General features: G+C 43.9%; 1 protein-coding gene across 9 annotated transcripts in view; it reads left to right on the top strand.

The window, feature by feature from the left end:
- fgfr3 (fibroblast growth factor receptor 3) overlaps window positions 1-22,751 on the top strand; it is a 106,356-nt gene that overhangs the window by 54,060 nt on the left and 29,545 nt on the right. For 7 of the 9 annotated variants that reach the window (XM_015969072.3, XM_015969071.3, XM_015969075.3 and 4 more), the window contains exon 5: window positions 10,218-10,387. In XM_015969072.3, coding sequence (XP_015824558.1) covers window positions 10,218-10,387 — 170 coding nt within the window. Of the gene's footprint in view, window positions 1-8,235; window positions 8,524-10,217; window positions 10,388-22,751 lie in introns of those variants that run through there. The other 2 variants (XM_070546824.1, XM_070546823.1) reach the window with 2 other exon arrangements.

The following is a 22,751-nucleotide window of genomic DNA, read 5'->3' on the forward strand; positions in this document are numbered from 1 at the left end:
ATATTTTCTTCTTCTTCTTCTTCTTCTTCTTCTTCTTCTTCTTCTTTTAACCAGAAGATTGGAACTTTTTATTTAAGGGATTATGTAACACTTCGTATTAACTGAAAGACAATAGAAGAGAGAGTCACATTTAAAACGTTTAAGAAGATTTATTTCTAAACAATTTTAAACAAGACTAACTCTAAATTCTAAGTGAATGGATGGATCTGGTGTGAATGAGACGTGAGATGGATGGTGTGTGTGTGAGAGATGTTTGTGATCAGAACTCTCGTATCTGGAGAAGCAAGTCTGAATGATGTTGATGTTTTGCTCTTAAGCTATGATCGGAGTTTCATAAACACATAAGACGCCATCTTGTCGCTCCACACATACCCTTCAGGATGAGACCTCCATACAGATCCAGAATGCCAGGTCCTCGAACCCCTCTTTCAGTACCAGAGCCGATGAAACAGCATCAGCAGTACGACAGACTAGTCTTTGGATTGTCTCCAGGTAAAAAGCAACAGTTGGTTGACAGAGTCAGATGGACCCGGAGGGTCAATGAGTTCAGCTTTTATTCTGAAAGGAACCGTTGCTTGGTTGGTAAGTGCAACAGATTTTTCCCAGCTTGTTGGTTCTTTGCTTAAAAAGGAAGTCCGGGTGGCCAGTCCAATACTTCTCTTAGAATGCGGTGAACTGCAGAGAACTGAACTAAGATGGCGTGGGGACTGGTTTTATTAATCTGGATGTTTTTATTTATGGTCGAATCAAAGTTGGCAGATTTATAAACACCACAGAGACTGCCACGCTTCAGAACGGAAGGTTCTGATTGGATGAGTAAAAGCAATGTGTCATGTGTTTACATTACGTGTAGTCAGCATGTCTAGTGCACTAGATTAAAGTCATATTACTTATTAAAGCATATTAATCATAACATTGTTATTTCACAGATCGGTCAACATTATATTACTGACTAACACTTTATTTGATTAGCTTCATTAAAAATAGAGTTCTTTGATTTATTAAAAAGAAAGAGTCCTTTGGCTTCATTCTTCTCTTGGGCGGGAAAGGAAGCAGTTTAAAAGCAAATGCTTTGAGGCAGTCTCATGCAGATTAGTTCTGTGTCAGTGCAGCAGTACCGGGACCAGAGTGAATAGGGTGTGTATGGGGAGCATGAGTGGGTGTCCGGCGTGCATTTTTGTAAGTCTTTGGTTGTATGTGCATGTGTGAGCATGAGGGAGGGAGTGTGTGACTGTGTTTGTGTATGACTGTATATGTCAGGTGGGGCCTTTGACTCCTCCCCTCTCCTGGGACTTCTTTTGATGATATACATCTTCATCTCCCCTCCCCCTGCCACACCTGGTGTGGGGTGTGGTGCCTTGGTCTGCCTGAGTGTTCGTGGTTCCCGGGTCAGGGGGTTTAAGATTTTTGGCGTCTGCGGTGGCTGTCTGGTGGGGTCTGGGTTCCTGGGCTCTGCTGGGTCCCCGGCGGTGGTGGTCGCCCCTGGGTACCGGGGCGCTGGGTCCCGGGCTCGGCCGGCTAGGGGGTGGGAGGATGCGGGCGGGCCTGTGGGCTTGCCGCTGATATCTCCCGGGACTCTGCCGGCTGCTGGTTGTGGCCCCTCGGGGCGATCCTCTGTGCCTCTGGAGGGGGGCAGGGGCCTTTCTGGTTGCTGTCCCCTTGGGGTTCCTGTGTTCTGGGGCAGCGCCTGGATCTCTGGGATTTGGAGCTCCCCCCATCTCCTGCGCATCTTTGGGGGGTGGATCTGTGGTCCCTCACACTCTCTATTGGACGCTCCTATAGAGAAAGCTTACATAAACAAGCGCGTGTACACACACAGGTGCTCACATGGTGCTCTCATAAGTATGGGCTTGGGCACATTCAACACATGTCTCCAGGCTGTGGTGGGCACTAAATGCACTGTGATTTATTATCATGTGATTGTTCAGTTAAACAATGTTGATTTTATATTTCATCATCAGGTTAACGCAGTGATAAAACCCATCTCCACGTCCATCTGCTGCACCTAAAGGATCTTCTGACATCCTTTAACTCTGCAGTCAGAGACGCTAAGGTTTCTGCTGATGTATTGATGTGTGTCCCATTTTTTTCTATTCTTTCTTTTTCTGCAGGTCTAGAAGCAGACTCTTGTTCATTATCGTTTATTTCTGTGGAAAACTACTAAACAACTCACCCTGCTACACTGGATTAAGCTTAAAAACAGAAAATAAAGAAAAAGGTGACAAAGGGACACTAAATCGAAATACAATTATGATCTCATTAAAACATAAAAAAAATATCACAACAAATTCTGGGAAATTATCCACAGACACACCACTAAAATGACATAAACAATTGTTCTATGAGCCCCTTAAAAATTTCCTGATTTTCTCCCGGTGTTCATGGAGCATCATCTTTAGACCCAGTGGCCATATGCTGGCGGGCGAGAGTCCTTCCATTTGTAAAGAATACGATTTTTTGCCAGCAAACAGCAAAAGGCTGTAGATGACAAGTGTCAAAAGCAGCCTCCACAGTGGCTACTCCAAATAAAGCAATCAAAGGTTCAAGCCTGAATTTTACTACTGCGTCTGCATGGGTGCATAGACATAGTGCCATTATGCATCAGCATAAAGGCTCAGAGGGTAACGGAGACATGCCCAAATGTTTAAATATCTGTCGAAAGTGACCAAGAATGCAAGCTTTTGATTGGTCAGGAAGCCACTTCCTGTAAATTCATCAAGAACACTATCGTGGATCGGATACATGAATGTTATGATGGCAGGATACCCCAGAAAAGTGCTATGCCCTCTGTTGTCCTGGCGGAGAATTGCTCTGCTACACTGCCAAGGTGACGGTAAAGTTCGAGAGCAAAACGTCTTTGTCAACAGAGGTGGAAAGTATGGAATTACATTTACTCATGTTACTGTAATTGAGTAGCTTTTTTGTGTATTTATACTTTTTAAGTCGTTATTAAAATCTGTACTTTTACTTGAGTATGTTTTTTAAAAAGAATTTTAATTTGCTACATTTTAAAGCACATCCGTTACTGAGTAAAAATAAATTGTAGGCTTAATAAATTAAAAATATTGTGTAGCAGCGTCAGAACAGAAAGAGACACCTGGATGAGTGCCGCGTCTAAACCGTGGGGGGTGGGTGACGTGTACACTTAAGATAATGAGGACAAACAACCATTTTTACCGCAGCTTTGCTCAAAAACATCAGTTCAGTCCCTGTGATCCACGCGCTGTTTATCTCCTCTCCTGTGGGTTGGAACCGGCACCTTAGCGCCCCGTTGTCATGTCATCAGAATTCTGCTCGGTTCGGTAACAAAACTCGGGTCCGTGTTTGAAATGTGTTTCTCTACCACTCCGCACGGAAGCGGCAAAATAACGTTTAGCGCTCATAACAAGCGGATTCTCAGCGCTTTGCTCATAAAACAGAAGACCTGCAGGCCTCTGTGAGTTAAAGCATCCTGATACTGTTCAGGTGTAAACATTGTGCTCCATCCCTGTGTTTGAACTCAGAAGATGCTTCTTGATGCCACAGATATGTGATGATTTAGCTTGTTTCTTTATTTTACTCCAGAATAAGAGATTAAATTATTACTAAAGCAGTTCGGTGTAGTTAAATTAGTCATTCACATGATTCTTTAATGCTGCAGTGTGTGTGTGTGTGTGTGTGTGTGTGTGTGTGTGTGTGTGTGTGCGTGCGTGCGTGTGTGTGTGTGTGTGCCCAGACACACGAGCGAATTACGAACTGGCGTTGTGATTTTGCCCTACTTACATGTAGCCATCCTTACGCTGACAAAGATGTAACTAAGTAACTTTTACTTTGAGTACATTTTATTTAAGATACTTTTTACTTTTACTTGAGTAAAAATTTAGGCAAGTAATTTACTTGTACTTGAGTGAAAAAATATCAAAGTATTGGTACTCGTACTTAAGTAGGAAATTGTAGTACTCTTTCCACCTCCGTTTGTCAATGCGTGTGTGTCTCTCCCTTGTGAAATTGACAGAAAAATATAAATCAGGCTTCAGGATTCACTGTGGTAAAACTACGTTATTTATGATGAGTTCTGCCATTATAAGATATCTACTACCCTTGTGTTAAAGTCATGCTGGTTAGAGCTGTAATGGAGCTGTTGAGACTCAGACCACCACCCCTGCTGGTAGCTTTCTCTGTTCTGTGACCAGCTATTCCTTCAGACATTATTTGGAGTCTTTAATCAAACGAAAAACAAACAAACTGGGACTCGGTCTTGTATTTTTAGGCTCCCACAGGGATTAGCCCTCCTCAGTTTTCCTCCACAGCTGACAGGCGGACATGACTCTGTAACTGAAGAACTGACATGTTATGGTGAACCTGCTTCTACTGCATGCCGGTGCTGTTAAGGATTATTTTAGAGGTCCTGCCCCTGTGGAGGTTCAGGCTGTCTCTTAGACCCCCTTTTGTCATTTCAAATAATCCCACTTGTCCCTGTTTAGATAAAGGTTAGCATCCAGCCAGTTGCACACAACACAGGATTTCTCAGTGTTGCTTGATGAGAGCAGCACTACACATAAAATCTAAATATTACTTCTCCTTAACTAATGAATGGCCTTTAATATTTTTACAGTAGAACGTATCTGCATCAGCTGCGGCTCATAAGTATGTTTGGATAAGAGTGCTGCAGTGCTCAGCGCTAGAAAGTCTGCTTAAGTGTTTTCAGTTATTTAAATAACTTTAATTTTCTTTACTTTATTCTCAAACCATGAACTAGCTGGTCAACCAGTTCACACAATTCATCTTAGGCTATACATCTTATTGAAGCATGAACTGAAATTAAAATAAAAATATCAGAAAAATATCTAAAAGAATATAGAATTAAAGTTATAAACAATATTACAATACATTATTACCCCATATTATTAGCAATACCATACATGATTGTTACATTACATTACAGAATGTTATACGTTTTGTCCCATTAAACAAAGCACTAATAAATAACTTTTTTCATTGCAATTTGTCTTAGTGTAGAATTTAAAGGGTTAATGACTAAAATAGCAATATTTCTAGTGAACAATTAATCTGAACGTCATAATTTCCTATTTTGAAAAATTCCTGCTCAGAACCGTGTCCAGTTCTCCTCGTAGACCACTGTTTAAAATCCCCATCGCTGGAGGGTTTGCTGGAGTTTTTGACAATTAAAATTGCGCCCACATTTTCAAAGTTAAACACATTTCTTTTAACAACGGTAGTTTCTGCTTCAGCCACCCCCCCCCCTCCCCCTGTGCAGCGGCTGCAAACTCACTGATGCGCCTGCAGCCTCTCAGAGTTCCTGCTGCTCTAAACATTAAAATAATTATTTCATTTTCTGTTCCTCACTTCTGATTACCTTCAGTGGTGTCTGTTTGTTGCAACCACCAGGTACAAAAACTAACTTGTTTTTATTTGACTATTTTTCTGTCCTGTCTCTGTTTATCTTCCTGCATCTCCTCTCAATCCTAAAGAGAAACTGCTACCTGCTTCATATATATTCACCTCATGAGTTACCTTTGAACTGCAGTTCTAAAAGATCTACTCACCAAAAAAACTGCGGAGTGCGCGCTGCGCGCCAGCCGCACCAATGGGGTGCGTCACCGGAGGACAAAACAGGTGATGCGCCCCGCTCCACAGCAGCGAAACGCATCAGGCACAAAAAAAAGACAGAAAACATAAAAGGAAATGAGCCGACATGAACGATTGCGTGTTAAATTAGTTTTTGAGGTGGCGACACCTGATTTGATAATGTTACTGTGGCCGTGCTCAGGACGCAGATGTCTGGAGCACGTTAACAATCAGAGCATTGTATGCGCAAGCTGGTTAAGGTTAGGATGGGGGTGAGGGGAAGGTTAAATTGCAAGAGGGTAAAGGTCACAAATCGGTCAAATATCCGTTTTACAGCAGGCGTCAGTACCGACGCTCTGGCACAGGGCGTCGCCTCCCGACGCGCAGGGGCTCGTCGCCTGCTGTCTTTTCCGAGGACTGCATCTTGTCGATCATTATCACGTGACAGCGACTAGTCGATAAAATGCATAAAAAGTCACTACAGAGCAGTGAAGTCGACTAGTCGACTAGTTGATAAAACCCCTAGCATCTACTGGTGGAAATGATTCATTTTTTTATTACTGTTTTATAATTAAATATTAAAATGAAGCTAATTAGTTGTTTTGTTATATTGGACATTATGAAAAAAAATCACCTTTTGCATCCATTTGTGCTGCCATGTGGGTCTCTATTGCCTCTAAACAATCCAAATGCGGGAAAAGAAATATCCTTGTTTTCTGTCAGTGTTTGGTTTAGAAATGATGTGCCTGAAACATGCCGTTTCAAAAAGTCCTGTTTGTGATGTCACAAACAAGGATGTTTGAATGGGATACCAACCCACACACACTGGAGGGAAAGTGGATCTACTTCGAGCCTCTCATGGATTTTGGAGCTTCTAAGCTTATAGCAGCCAATCAGAGGATGGGTGGGCGTGACCAGCTCCAGCTTGTTTTTCTTCAAGTGACAGAGCCCTGAAATGGCTCATTCTCGAAGGTACTAAAAACATCAAGAACAAAGCTGCATGAATTACTTTATGTTAGAGGAATTTAGTGCAGAACTTCATGAAAATGTTTCGTATCGACCATAAAACTATTATAATTTGAACAAATTGTATGTTTACTTTAACTTTAGCTAGGTTTTTTATAATGATCTCTCATTTCAGGCTTTAAGTGGTTAACCACTAAAGGCTGTAACTAAGTTGCTGTCGAAATGTATAGTGACATTTAGTTAAATTACCTTTTTGTTTCTCTCTTTCATCACTGTTATTCTCCTTTAATCTGGCTGTAATCATTCTGCCAACAAATCTAGTGTTTGTATGCAGAGGCCAACTAAATGTCTGTCTGAACTGTTTTAGAAAATCTAGATAAACTCACATGTTGCACATTTTACACATTTAGAAAAGACTTATCTGGATTTTGTTAATAAAGTAAAAATTTGCTGTGTTGCTGAGGGTCGGGTTTACTTCTTTTATCTGATCTCAGTGTGATTGTTCGCACACAAGCAAACATACAAGCTGCGTCATTGAGATGGTAATTAGCTTCTCTGCCTTCGTGTGAATTTGGAGAAGTAAAAGAGACATCCATCCCAGCTTTGTTCTCGCAAACACACACAGACACACTGACCCATGAAGAGTGTGAGCATGCTGTGCTTCACCGCTTTCATTCTCTACACCAACACAACAGAAAACAATGAGCTTATCCCACTGGTTGCACTCTGTCCGATTTTTCCTCAATACAACTCAATAAATCATTCTGACATGTTTCCAAACTCCGGATTAGTACCCAGGATGCTTCACACCACCTTAATGTTCTTTAAAGATCTGTCAAACTGTCGTTTTCGCCTCCTCAGAATTCTGCACTTAACAGCCTGGACACCAGGTTGCACTCTGGGTTGGAGGAAAATGGGTAAACGAATATTTAGGAAACTCAGTTTTCAAATTTCCTCCAGATTCTGTACTCTCAGCTAATTTAAGTTGCAGAAATGAAACACAAATCAAGTTAGTCTTAGACTTTGTACTCCTTGCTGTTTGTTGGAGGAAGATTTCTTGTAATTACATTATTTTTCTTAAATTATAACACAATACTCAAGAAATTCAAGATTAATTACTTTCATTCAATTGTAAAGTCTATGTACATTCTTCTTTTTACAGCAATAACACGTGTTTGGAAATTCTCTGGGAGATTTGTGCAAAATGTTGAAAAAATTACAAGTCAAAGACAGACGTGCTCAGGGAGCTAGGCCACATGTAAAAGTGTTGTACACACACACCTTCAGTAAACGTTTTGATGGTTTTATATTCCAGCACCATGTGTGAAATACAGTGGCACGAAGCTTACTTATGGACTTAATCATTAAATCATTTACATTATTTTTCATTTATGAAGTGTAAGCACCTGAACTGGTACTGCCATTATCCTGTTACACAGTTACATCAGTCCAATGTTCAGTATGTTCAATACTTGTGCTATTCCTCAAATACATTAGTATGTCTGTGTCCCTTATGTTGCATAGTTCTGGAAACCCAAGAGACAGGTGTCCATATGACCCAGCCAAAAGATACACCGGCCTCCTCATTGCCTCTTGCTACCACCAGGCCAGCAGCAGCAACCAGGTCAACTGCACCTTCAGCATTAGCAGGAGCTGAGCCTGTAGCAGCTACAGGCTCAGCTCCTGCTACCAGACCAGACCCGGGCTCCGGGCTGTGCACCGACCTAATATTGGGGATCCTTCCTGCCAACAGCCATTGTAATATACAATAACTCTATGATGACTTGATTATTATTATTATTCTGAGCTACTACAGCAATCAGTTTCCCTCTGGGATTAATAAAGTATTTTTGAATTGAATTGAATTTCCAGAAAAAATGCAGAGACACGCAGTGCACAGGCAGACAGGACAAAAAGTCTTGGGAAGAGCAGGGAGGGAGAGGAGAAAAAAAGCATCTGTACTCTCCAAGAGCCAGAAGAAGAAAAAAGGTAAATATGCTATTGGAGTATGTATAGATTTTAGGAAAGCTTTTGATTCAGTAAATCACTAAATTCTCATAAACAAGCTTCAACAGTACGACATTAGGGGAATAGCACTGGACTGGATCACCAATTATTTATCTAAGAGACAACAATTTGTGAAAATGGATGATATCACTTCTGAAAGTATGGGGATTGCCCGTGGTGTCCCAAAGGGGTCGGTATTAGGACCTGCTCTATTTAATATATGTATAAATGACATTTTTCAAGTCTGTAAAATTCTGAAGATGATCTTATTTGCTGATGATACACATTTGTTTTACTCTGGAAGTATTATCAATAAAGAATTAAGTAAACAAAAAAATGGATGAATAATAATAATTGAATTGAATAATTGAATAATAATTCATTGAATATAGAAATAACTAAGGTAATGACTTTTGGCAATTGTAAAAACAAAACAGCAGTATGTATAAAGATTGAGGATGAAAAAATTGAGAATGTTAATGAAATCAAATTTTTGGGTGTGATACTAGGTAAGAAACTCAGTTGGAAGCCCCACATTAGACACAAACAAACCAAAGCAGCAAAAAATATTGCAATTATAAATAAAATGAAGCAAATGTTGGACTGTTAATCACTCCATATTCTGTATTGTTCATCAGTTCTGCCATATTTCACTTACTGTATAGAGCTTTGGGGAAACAATTATAAAAATGCACTACACCCACTATCAGTATTGCAAAAGAGGGTAAAGTCGTGTCATTCATAAAGTTGGGTATCTAGATCATACAAATTGTTTGTTTTTACAGTCAAAATACATTAAACTTCAAGACCTGGTTCATTATCAAACTGCTTAAATCATGTTTAAAGCTAGTAAGCACTTATTGCCACCTAATATTCCAAAGCTCTTCAACCAGAGTGATGACGGATATAAGTTACGAGGGACTAAAATTTTTAAAATGCCTATAGAGTAAGAACCACTAAAAGGAGTTTTTGTGTATCAGTATGTGGAGTGAAGCTGTGGAATGGGCTGCAGGAAATACACAAACAGTGTCCAAATATAAACAAATTTAAATCACTGTATAAAAAAAATGTAATGGATATGAAAATGAGATTCTCTGAGGTTCTGGAAACTATGATTGTCATTATTATTTTGCCATTGTTTATGTTATTATTGTCATTGTTATTATAATTACGATCACTAGTACCATAAAATGTTTATACAAAATGCTCTCATTAGTAGCTGCATATACACACACACACACACACACACACATATATATATATAAATGAATATGGATGTATGTATGCATTTATAGATGGTAATTTGTAAAGTAAAGGTAAATTAGTAATGTGAGACAAGGGGGTGGGATTGAATAAGCACTTGCTTCTTCTTACTCCCTTTGGACAAAAACTTTTTTATATTGTATGTCTTCTTCCCTACTATGTTCATTGATTTAAAAAAATATGTTGTCGTATGTTCAAATAAACATTTCAATCAATCAACCAATCAATCAATCGATCAATCAGCTGTTTTTCATGGTTTAAAATTTCAAAAATAGCTTACTGACCTTGTGTATTTACCTGTAATCTGTTACTGTTTCTAAGTGTATGTGCTACTGTAATTAATGAATTTCCCCCTGCGGAGTTAATACAGTCTATTCAGTTCTATTCTAACTATCCTCTGTTTGGACCAACAGGACCGCCATATTGGATTAAGCCTGAGAAAATGGACAAGAAGCTTCTGGCTGTTCCTGCAGCAAACACAGTCAAGTTTCGCTGTGCTGCAACCGGAAACCCAACTCCAACCATCCACTGGCTGAAGAATGGCAAAGAGTTCAAGGGCGAGCAGAGAATGGGTGGCATAAAGGTGAGAGGAAGAATCTGTTCATACCCAAAGGTTAGCTGGGCTGTGATTTATAGATTATCTAAATTTTGTGAATCTTCAGGTGGTAACTATGTACATGTAATCCATCTTAATGATATATTGCTATTTTTTAAAAGACAAATTAGAGAAATCATGAAACCTAATGTGCATTTATTATAAATGTGTTTAGCAAGAGTACATCTACAGAACATTTTTAAATTTGGTTTCCATTAAAGGGTATTTAGGAGTGAACGCGTTCCCCAAAACTAGTCCTGTGAGGTCACAAAATCACGAGAGAATTGCAACACCACGCGTGATTTTAGAAGTTCAGACGATAACAAGCAAGATAGCTGTCTGGTTTGTTTTCTGTTCTGTTTACCTCGGCTGCGAAGGTTTCACAGGAAATAGCATATTTTTTACCCATTAATGCAACTTTTATTTTGAAAGTTCCCAAGTATTTTACACTGCCTTTTTGTCTGACTTCCTGCCTGACCGATCTGTATTGCGGATTTTGACTTTTTCTGGAAGCTTATCACATAAGAAATAGACTCGAACTGAAGCCATGCACTCTTTTGCTTGTGGGACACATTCAAAACGTGACGCCTCACGGCCGGTGGAAAGGGTCTTGTTCACTGTAACGGCAACTAATTGCCGCAAAGTATGTTTCATTGCCATTTTGCAATGATTATGCGTACAGTAAGGAGGAGTAAAGCCTGCCTCTATAAACGCTCCAGATGGTAATACCAGTATTCCATCTATTTTCTGTCAGATTTCTTAGGGAAGAGTGCTTTCTTGATGTGAAGGAGCAGCAGCTCTACTCTAAGCCCCCATAGCCCTATTATAGCTTATTTAAAAAGAGATGTAATATGTCCACTTTAAGTGTCACAACTAATTATGATTTCAGGATTTATTTCATTTGAAAACAAATGCAACACTAAATTAGGCAAGGAAAATGTTCTGTCATGTACAAGTGTTGCATCTGCCGCCATCACCAGAGTAAATGTGTCGTATAGAGAATGGCACTGAGAGGTGTTCTGTTGGTCTTTATAGAGTTAAACGTAAGGAGATCCTGCAGCTCTAATAGTTTACAAAGATTGCCCACATCTGCTCCCAGCGGCTACCAGTTTTTCTTTCTCTCACACACACACACACACACACACACACACACACACACACACACACACACACACACACGCTCAAAAACACCTGTCACCAGGCCTCAGCACAGCCAAACTTGGACTCAAGTGGCTCCCCAACAGCAGCTTTTAGCATGTGTAGTGTGCATGACAGTCTGATGATAAGGTTTGTCTTCACTGTTAAAGCAATCTAGAGTTTGTGGTTTTCAGGATATCTTTAACAGTGTTAGGGTGTTTTTGTACACATATTACATGCATCTTTATGCCATAGTCTCATTTTGTACATGAGTATTTTTAACTTCCGCTCACATAGTTTAGTGACTTCGTGTTTAAGCCAGGGCAGAGATTGTTGGCAACTAGACAATGCACATTTCAGTAGTAATCCCCCGTTTCACACACTTCTGATTTACTAAATTTAAATAAGCAGTAGAGAAATTATCCAGACTGGTTTCAGATGTGAACAGTGACTCTGTAGTAATTTTGAGGAACTTGTAAAATTTTGAACATGTTCAGACTTTGACAGCAGGACCTTGTTACAAACGCAGGGAAACTGAGAACCCTCTGTAATGTGAGCAGATTTCTTAAATGTTTGAAAACAAATACTATCATCGGTCACAGCCCAGTGAGACAGTTTTGTGCTCTTAGGTTAAAGAATTAGAATGCCAGTGTGGAATTATAATAATACCATCAACATCAAATTATTGTTTGTGAAGAAACTTTGTAGATATTTTACAAATAGGAATATTTGGGGATGTGAGAAAATATTGATACACTAAAATATCATGATATTTTGTGTTGAAACAATATAAGTCAGTGTATTGATTATTGATTCCTTTTCCAGATTCATATGCATACACAGATTAGTAAAAGTTGTTTATCTACTTTTGCTGGCAGCTTTGGCTCCTTTCTGATGCCTTCGTCAGATCGTCCAATAGGTGTTACTGAGGACTCTTCTGCTGCTGTTTACATACAACACAAAATTAACTTAATGACGAAAGTGGATAGATTTTTATTTAAATTTTACATACAAAATAATTTACTGTATTTCTATTTTGTGGTGCAGTTCAACCTCCGACTGTTAGGTGGCAGCAGTGTTTACTGCTTTCATTCTGACAGAACAAGATCTTGCGGTAACACTGGATGTGTCTTGAAAGCGTCTGGCCTGAGATTTCCAACTATATTCAGTATTAAAACTTGCAAATATCATCTGGCTTTTAGTATTGCAAAATATCGTATATCCGCCATTGTATTGTGGTATCGCCAGATGACCAAATGATTTCTAAATTCTTATTTTGACAGGTTTACAAAGTAAATACCGGTTTTTGGCTTCATGTTTTATTTCCCAACTGTCATAAATTCTGTTTTTTATAGTGCCGATTAGAAGAGTATGGAGTCTGTTAGCCTTCTGCAAGACTTTTATAAGATTCTGTTCCTTTTCGTTTCGTACGTGCTGCATTAACTTTTCTGTCTGTTGCTTTTATCAAATGTTGCCCACGCATATCCATAAACTTACTATCTAATTTTCTTGGCTTTAGTTCTTTACTTTGATGGTCATCTTAGACCCAATGTCAAACCAAAGCCTGGCAACAGACCCAAAAAGTTTGCCAGTTATAATAGCAAGCCCTCAGGGCCTCATCTATCTGTTTTCCATCTATTCTGCTCTCTCTGTGGGTCAAATTAGATGGTAGCACAGATCCGGGCCATTGCTCTGCTCTGACACAGTCATAAATTCTTCTAACTGGCCCCACTTGTTCTGACAGGGCCGTTTTGTGAGGTGAAGACAGAGAGTTTGGGTTATAAAAGGAACTGTGCTTCCTGTGTTTTCTCAGCAGCAGCAGTCAAGCCTTTCAAGCTTTTTTCCATTAAAATAACCAGAATAACTAGTTTCCCTATTGCAGGGGTGGTGAACCGCGGCTCTCGGAGCGCATGCAGCTCTTTGCCTAGATTCATGTGCAGGGTCCGAAATTAAACTTTTTACTCACCGGCCAAGTTGGCTGGTAAATGATGAAAATCTACCGGCCAAGCATATTTTTTACCGGCCAAAATTCTAAATAATGTAGATCTACCTAAAGCATGTAATTCTTTATTATGTTGATTCCAAACAGAGTGAAAAAATAATTAAAACATCAATTAATAAGGAAAACAACTCTTTTGTCATTTTTACTATTTATTTATTTATTTTTAGAGATGTTTTTATGAACTCTTTCATTGAAATCTAGTCAGACTCCTTGTTTTCTCTGTCCATGAAGTCTGGCCTCCTGCTTCTGACACCGTCTTTGTGCCAAAGCATTACAGCCTCATTTGGGTCATAGTCCTTGATCTCTGGAGAACACTGCTGCACCATGAGAATATCTGAAAGTGTGTCAGGGCTAGGGTTGTCACGGTAACCGGTGTAGCGGTAAACCCCGGTAAAAAAGTTGACAATAATAATAACCATCTTGTTTAAAAAAAAATATATTATCTCGGTGGATTACCGTGGCTGCGGTGTAGGCGCGGTGACCCTTACCAGCCGCCGTATCATCTGCTAGAAGTTGCCGGCGGCACATGCGCACTTTGTTGTTTACGACCAAAACTTTCTTTAAGCTAAAGCTGAAATAATGGCAGGAGGAGACGGCAGCACTTGGGACATTTATTATCCCTCAAAGATGACAAAGTCGGAAGTACGGGCATTTATTGGATATTTGAAGAATGCCGAGGGACAGTTGTCTGTGAAAGGCAGCAAAGCTACGTGGCCATCATAATGTAGCCATTGTCTCACGACTCCGCCATCTCCGGTTCGCCACTTTTCACAAAATCTTCTGGTTGCCACTGGTCCTGGTGGTTTTTCTTCCAGTTCGATGAGTTTTCTTTTGGACGGCTGGCTGACTCCATTTCACCGCTAGTTTTAACACGAAGCTAACTGCTAACTTGATAAACTGATTGAATGGGATAGGTGGAAATGACGTTGGACGTTCACGTTTCGCGTACGTTTGTGTACGTTGCATGCAGGCGGGAGGAGTATCAGACATCCAAGGAAGATGACTGATAAACATAACTAATTTGGTGCAAACATTTACTCGCCAGGTGGCAGGTAGAGCTCAAAAATTTACTCGCCAAATGGAGCAAATTGCTCGCATTTGGCGAGTGGCGAGTGTTAATTTCGGACCCTGTTCATGCGGCTCTTACATTCATATCTAAGTTTGTGTTTTTTAATGTGCTTGTTACAGGGGCAGCTGTTTTTTAACGTTGACAGAAAAATATGAAGGCCGTCCGTCATTTTCATCTGTCTGTGTGTGAGCGCACGCCTTCAGAATGCATTGCTGCAGAGTGAAAATGACACAGCAAACCGCTGCTGCTGTGTAGTGACTACGGGAGTGCGAGATCTGCACCTGGTGCCTCATTTCTAAAACTTGCTTACGCAAATATGGGGCTGACATAAATCTTCAAAATAAATAAAGCATTTTAGGATTTATAACAAAAATGTGGTGGAAAAATGCCCTTATATATTTTGAACCTTGCGTGCATATTTTGGAGACGTGAAACCGCAGCGCAGCCGGTGAGATGGTAAAAGGTTAAATTTCAGACCTGTAGAACTTCGCGGACACACACACACACACACACACACACACACACACACACACACACACACACACACACACACACACACACACACACACACACACAACACTCTCATGTTCCTTTCAGTATGCGCATTCAAGCAAATTATCTGACAGGTTGGCTGATATTTGTTTCATAGGAAGAACAATATGGCATTTCTTTGGATTAAATTAAATGTTTTCATTAAATATTCCCTGTCTCAAACTGTAATCACCGAGTTCAAGCTCTGTCACACTGACAGCTGCAGCATCTCTGCTCTGACCATTTCACTGCCCCGCGACGCTGAGTGAAGGATGAAGCGAACAAGGAACAATTTTAAAAGAGCAAAAATTAAATTCTGTTATAAATGTAACTAATATAATTATAAAAATTAATCAGTGATGGGTAAAAACAGATTATGACTGGATTTCTTTTTTACCCTGGAGTGTTTGCTTCGGTTGAGTTAACCCTCTTACCCTCTTATGTTTCCACCACTAAGACAATTAGCACAGGAGCTCCACAGGGCTGTGTACTTTCTCCTCTGCTCTTCTCCCTGTACACAAACTGCTGCACCTCGAGCCATGACTCGGTTAAACTGATCAAGTTTGCGGACAACACCACCCTCATCGGGCTCATCTCTGATGGTGATGAGTCCGCCTACAGGAGGGAGGTGGAACGGCTGGTGTACTGGTGCAGCAGCAACAACCTGGAGCTCAATGCTCAGAAGACAGTGGAGATGATTGTGGACTTCAGGAAAGTCACAGCCCCGTCTCTCCCCCTCGTCCTGACGGACACCCCCGTCACCACTGTGGACTCCTTCCGCTTCCTCAGAACCACCATCACACATGACCTTAGGTGGGAGCCATCCATCAGCTCCCTGCTCAAAAAGGCCCAGCAGAGGATGTACTTTCTGCGGCAGTTGAAAAAGGCCAAGCTGCCGGCCCAGATGATGGTGCAGTTTTACACGGCCATCATTGAGTCCATCCTCACCTCCTCCATCGCTGTGTGGTATGCTGGAGCCATGGTGAGGGACAAACATAGACTGCAGCGCATTGTGCGCTCTGCTGAGAAGGTGATTGGCTGCAGCCTTCCATCTCTCCAGGACCTGTACGTCTCAAGAACTCGGGGGCGTGCAGGTCGGATAGCAGCTGACCCTTCGCACCCGGGTCACAGACTTTTTGAGCCGCTTCCCTCGGGCAGGAGGTTACGGTCCATCCAGACCAGAACCTCTCGCCATAAGAGCAGCTTCTTTCCATCTGCCGTTAGACTTGTGAACAGCTTATAAACACACAACCATGCTGGTCTTCTGTACTTGACATAACGTCACGTTATCGGCCATGTTACCATTACCTGCCATTTTTAATAGCAAAGTTTTATGCTAGTTTATTATATTTTATTCTACTTTATTCTATTTTTTAAATAAATTATAAATGTTATATGTAGCACGTTAGTACCGAAGCAAGTTCCTATGTTGGGGAATCGTTTGTTCACTAACAACGGCAATAAACCTTTTCTGATTCTGATTCTGATTCTTACTGCTGCCATTGTTAATTCCGCCTGGTAATGAGTGTCTTTATCTTTCAATAAATCTGTCAAAAAATGTACAGCAGTAGTTCATCAAAATTAAATAAATTATATTGTCCAAAGATGTTTTCTGTTGCCTGTTCCTTCTACATTGCTGCCTCTAAAAGGTATGTCTCTTTTGTACAGACACTTTTTTCAGTGTTAAAGGAGCAATATGTAAGATTGAAGTAAGCATGACATCCTGTGGTGACATTTGGTTACTGCAGTCCATTTTTCAAAGAAAAAATTGCTTTCCCACTGCTGTTCAGGGATTTTTATGGCTATTGTCAACTATAGATCAGCGCCAGAAGATGCTAGATGACAAGCGAATACATATTTGATAAGTAGATACAGTAACCACGTTTACATGTGCGTATTTAACTCATTCACTGCCAGCCGTTTCCTGATCAGTAAAGGCATTCGCTGCCAGCGTTTCTCACCGTTTTTACAGTTTTTTTAAGAGTCACCGAACGTTACGCACTAAGATGATGTGGGCACCAAAACAACCAAAACAAAGTGTAGACTCATCTCTTACATCAGGAAGAATCCGCGCATTTCGAGTGTTATCCATTCTTCTTAATCCGTTGTTGAATTGTGATCATCAGAAGCTTTTTCAGTTCACGCCTCACTTTTTTTACAGCAATGGCCCAAAACAACCTCCTAACACATGGATTTTCTGCTTCCTGATCACGTGACGTGTGACGTACGTGGATGAAGATTGGCTTTAGAGCTGGGATGTTTGTTCTCACGGTGCGGGGGCTCATTCCGATGCCCACATAGTAAAAAAAAACATGCAAATGCCATTGGCAGTGAATGGTTGGATTTAATTTGACGACATTAGTCGTCAATGGCAGTGAATGAGTTAATCGGATTGAACGACTCTTCTCTCGGCTCTCGGAGGGTGCAGATGCTTTTCTTCTCCTCTCTTCCATATCTTATCCTCAAGGCCTTTGTCTGTCTGTGTGTGCACAGCTGCTTCTGCATTTTTTCTGGAAACTGGAAACTGAAATTCACTAAAATGGATCTCGTCAGTTGGTCACTCAACGTGGTTGATAAAATTTTTTCAACGATGAGAACGGGAGAAGGGGCTCCCGGATGCCTCTCCAGGACAAAACCAGTTGGACACATCATGGACTCCTGGAAACAGTGGAACTTGATTTGTCTATCTCAGCTGTCTGTGGAGGACTCCGAAGACGTGTGGGTATTCGTGGTGTTGGTGTCAGGTTTCCTGCTCATTGGCCTTGGAGGCTACCTGGCTTACCAGAAAATTAACGAGCTGTCGAGGAATATTGGCCTGATCCCGGAGCTCAGCGATGGTGGGCACCACGCTGTGAATTCACAGACTCGCATAATTGTCGAGATGAATCGTAAGCTTGGGACTTTGGCCGAGATTCAGGGGCAGCTGTTGATGAATCAGCATGGATTGGGATAGATTAATGTCCATTATTGGGATTTTGAGAGGTTGAGGACCAGCAAACTAAGACAGAGAGGAAATTATCTCTGTCTAGCCCCAAAACAATTTCTAATTGGAATCTGGCGCCCTTGAGCCTGCAAGGCTCCAACGAAAACTCCCCCCTCAGAAGATATGTGGAATGTGCCGTCGCTATGACAACTCAACTCTGTCTGCTTTCCCAGCCTGGCCGGGACTGCAGGAAGGCCGCTGAAACGTTCCAGGGTCACTGCAACCCTACAACTCTCAATGCTCCTCCCCCAATCCACACTGAGGTGACATGCACTGCTTATCGTGGCTGCAGGAACTGAAGTGGGGATAGTCCCAACCCACCACCCCACCTAGTGGACACTTATGTTGTGTTGTCTGAAGTCTGTTGCATATCTGTCTGAGGTGGGGTTTTTTGTTTGCAGAGCAAAGCTGCCCTCCCTGTGGAGGGTAGCTCTGAAGTGCCTTTTTCCCCCCTCCACCTGAACCAACCCTCATGTAACCCTCTTATCTCTATTAAGGTATCGCGACTCAGGGTTGTGAATGACCACAGTCACCAATTCTTGTCATGTGTCTTGCCCATGTATGTCTGATCTCTGAATTGTGTATACTGAAACTCTAATTTCCCTCTGGGATTAATAAAGTATCTTTGATTTGATTGATAAAAGATTCTGCATGTAAACACGTCAATCGGAATGTTCTGATCCGATTCGGCACGATCGAAATGAAATTTGAATCCGATTGAGAGAGGTGCTTTTGTCCGATCCTCATTCCGATTGACGTGCATGTACACAGCACATTTTTACGGAGAAAAACTGACAAAACCCAGCTGGCTGAAAATAAAATCTGATTAAATATTACCTTCCTTACAACATGACTGAGACACTAGATTGGTTTGTTATTATTTCATTGTAGAATTCTTACATATTGCTCCTTTAAGTTGTCTGTGGCTCTACAGCCATTTCAGCTAAAATCGTAAAAACCTTTAAAGCTTCTAAAGTAAGCTGCCTAATGTCACGATGGTCGACTGGGTACGGGAGTTGAACTCGGTAAGGATGTTTGACGTCTGGATTATTCGGTAGAGAACTCTGATCAGGGGTTTCAATGAAACGATGACTGAGTGAAGAGCCGGTGCGGCGTCTTCCATATATAGGCTTGGGTGTGACTGGGAGAATGCCGGGAGTTCCCGCGAGGAGCTTGCTGGGAAATGTGGTCCAAGATGGAGGCCGGTTAGCTGGGAGAGGCCGGTTTGGGGGCTTGGGTTCTGACAGGACCCCCCGGTCCAGGGACGGCTCCAGAAGTCCCAGGGCGACCTCGGCGGTCCCAGAAGTCAGAGACAAGGGCAGGGTCCAAGATGGAGCGGGCCGGCTCCCAGGAGCGTTCCTCAGGGCCGTAGTCCGCCCAATCGACCAGATACTGCCAGCCCCGTCCCCTGCGGCGAGCGTCCAGGATGCGCCGGACGGTGTAGATGGGCTCACCGTCGAGGAAGCAGTTAGGCGGAGGCGCCGGAGCCGGAGGCGGAAGGAGGGAGGATTCCACGTAGGGCTTGAGCCGGGAGATATGGAAGGTGGGATGGATGCGGAGACTCGCAGGCAGCCGCAGCCGGTACGTGACCGGGTTGATGACCCTTTGCACGGGGTAAGGCCCAAGGAACCGGAGAGCGAGCTTCCTGGACCCGGCACGGACACGGAGGTCTGCCGTGGACACCCAGACCTTATCCCCTGGAGCATATGAGGGACCAGGACGGTGTCGGCGGAGGTGTTGGTGAGAGTAACGGGCGTTAGCTCGGGTTATGGAGGCCCGCGCATTTATCCAGGTGTTCCTGCAGCGCCTCACCAGGGATTGAGCGGCCGGCACCGCAACTTCGGGTTCCTGGTGGGCAAAGACCGGGGGCTGGTAGCCATAGCAGACTTCGAACGGGGACATCAGAGTGGCTGAGGAGGTGTGGAGATTGTGGGATAACTCAGCCCAGAGGAGGTACTTAGGCCACTGCGAGGGTTGGGCCGAGACAAAGCAGCGGAGGTACCGACCCAGTTGTTGGTTTGCCCGCTCCGTTTGGCCGTTGGTCTGCGGGTGATAGCCCGAAGATAGGCTGACTGATGCTCCCAACAGATGACAAAAAGCCCTCCAGAACCGGGCCGTGAACTGGGGACCACGATCCGAGACCACGTCGACAGGAAATCCATGGAGACGCACCACATTCTCCAGGAACAACTCAGCTGTGCGTCGGGCCGAGGGGAGGCCCGGAAGGGCGATGAAGTGAACAGCCTTAGAAAACCGGTCAGTGACCGTCATGATGGTATTATGGTCGTTGACTGGTGGGAGCCCTGTGACGAAGTCCAACCCCACATGGGACCAGGGGCGGCTGGGTACCGGAAGAGGTCTGAGGGTACCAACCGAGGCCTGGTTGGATGTCTTGGAGCGGGCGCAGACGTCACAGGCACTCGTATAGTCTTTTACATCTCTCTCCATACGTGGCCACCAGAGAGCTCGTTTGAGGAACCTAAGAGTCCGTGAGAAGCCCGCGTGGCCAGACAGGCGTGATGAGTGGGCCCAGGACAATGCCTCGCTGCGACAGGCCGTGGGGACGTAGAGCCGACCCGCGGGGGTCTCTGGAGGTGCTGGATCGTCTCGGAGGGCGTTTTGGATAGCCTCCTCCAGTGGCCACCTCAGGTGGGCCAAGAAACGGTGCTCGGGGAGGATAGGTGCCGGCTCGGACGTGGGCGTTGGATGTGTGAACTGGCGGGAAAGGGCGTCCGCCTTCTGGTTCTTTGTCCCTGGGCGGTAGGCGAGATGGAATTCATAGGGTTCAAAGAAGAGGGCCCAGCGGGCCTGGCGAGGATTGAGCTGCTTGGCTGATCTGATGTGGGTCAGGTTCTGGTGGTCCGTCCAGATGGTGAACGGCTGAGTGGTGCCCAGTAGCCACTGCCTCCATTCCTCCAATGCCCACTTTATGGCCAGCAGCTCGCGATCCCCTACGCCGTACTTCTGCTGGGTGGTGGAAAACTTCCTGGAGAAGTAGGCGCAGGGATGAAGCCTGTCGTCGGGCCCGGCTTGGGACAAGATGGCACCGGCGTCAACATCCGAGGCGTCGACCTCGACCACAAAGGGGACTGCATGATCCGGATGGCGGAGGATAGGAGCCGACGTGAAACGGGCGACTAGGTGTTGGAAGGCCCGAACGGCGTCAGGAGTCAGCCGGAACGGTTGGCTCGGAGGGCTTGGTCGGGTGAGAGAAGTGAGAGGTGCCACAATGGTGCTAAAGTCCTTAATAAAACGGCGGTAAAAGTTGCAGAAACCCAGAAAACTCTGCAGTTGTTTCAGGCTCGTCGGGAGGGGCCAGTCTCTCACCGCCTGGACTTTCTGAGGGTCCATGGTTAGTCCTTTATCTGAAATCATGTAGCCCAGGAATGATACGGACCGCTGGTGGAAGGAGCACTTCTCGGGCTTACAGAACAGGTTATTGTCCAGGAGCCGGGTTAGAACAGCGCGAACATGGTGGAGGTGTTCGGCCTCGGACTTGGAGTAGATCAGGATGTCATCCAGGTAGGCAAACACCCACCGTCCCAACATGTCGCGGAGGACATCGTTTATGAGGTGTTGAAAAACGGCGGGGCTATTGCACAGCCCGAAGGGCATTACCTGGTACTCCCAGTGACCGGTGGGTGTGATGAAAGCGGTCTTCCACTCATCTCCAGCTTTAATACGGACCAGATTGTAGGCGCTCCGGAGGTCCAGCTTGGTGAAGATCCGCGCCTGGGAGATGGCGTCCAGGGCAGATGTGAGGAGCGGCAGAGGATGACGGTCTTTGACTGTGATTTTGTTCAGACCTCGGTAATCGATACAGGGGCGGAGATCACCCTCCTTTTTCCTGACAAAGAAGAAGCCTGCGGCACCCGGGGAGGAGGAAGGTCGAATGAAACCCTGCTGGAGGGCCTGGTCAATATATTCCTCCATGGCTCTGGACTCGGCGGGAGAGAGAGAAAAAAGGCGCCCCCGGGGTGGACTGGTTCCTGGTTGCAGCTTGATTTCCATGTCGTACGGGCGGTGAGGCGGCAGTGTGGTGGCGCGCCGCTTGTCGAACACCGCAGCCAGGTCCCGGTAGGGCAGTGGCAGATTGGGCGGTGTTTGGCCAGTGTCACCGTCCGGGCGGTCTGGCATGGATGTAGGAGGAGAGAGGTGGGCCTGGCACTGGGTCCCCCATTCCAAAATGCGGCCCTGGGACCAGGAAATCCGGGGGTCGTGGAGACGGAGCCAGGGAAATCCCAGGATTAGAGGAGAGGAGGGAGCACATATGATCAGGAACTGGAGGGTCTCTCGGTGGCCTTGGACAATCATCTGGAGTGGCTGGGTTCGGTTTTGGATCGGATAGGGTTGGAGGGGCCTACCGTCCACCGAGGTCACAGGCACAACTCTCTCCAAGGGGGTCATGGGGATCCGTAGGCGCTTAGCCAGATCCATGTCCATAAAATTGTCAGCGGCCCCCGAGTCCAACAGCGCGTGCATCTGAAGTGAGGTCTCACCATGAAGGAGGGTAACATGAAGAAGGAGTCGATTTGAAGAGGCGGGGGCTGAAGGTGACCCAGGCAGAGCGACCCCGATACTCAGTGGGTTCCTTCGTTTCCCAAACGTAATGGACAGTTCAGGCGTCTGT

This window comes from Nothobranchius furzeri, chromosome 18 (assembly GCF_043380555.1).
Source record: "Nothobranchius furzeri strain GRZ-AD chromosome 18, NfurGRZ-RIMD1, whole genome shotgun sequence".
NCBI classification, from domain to species: Eukaryota; Metazoa; Chordata; class Actinopteri; order Cyprinodontiformes; family Nothobranchiidae; genus Nothobranchius; species Nothobranchius furzeri.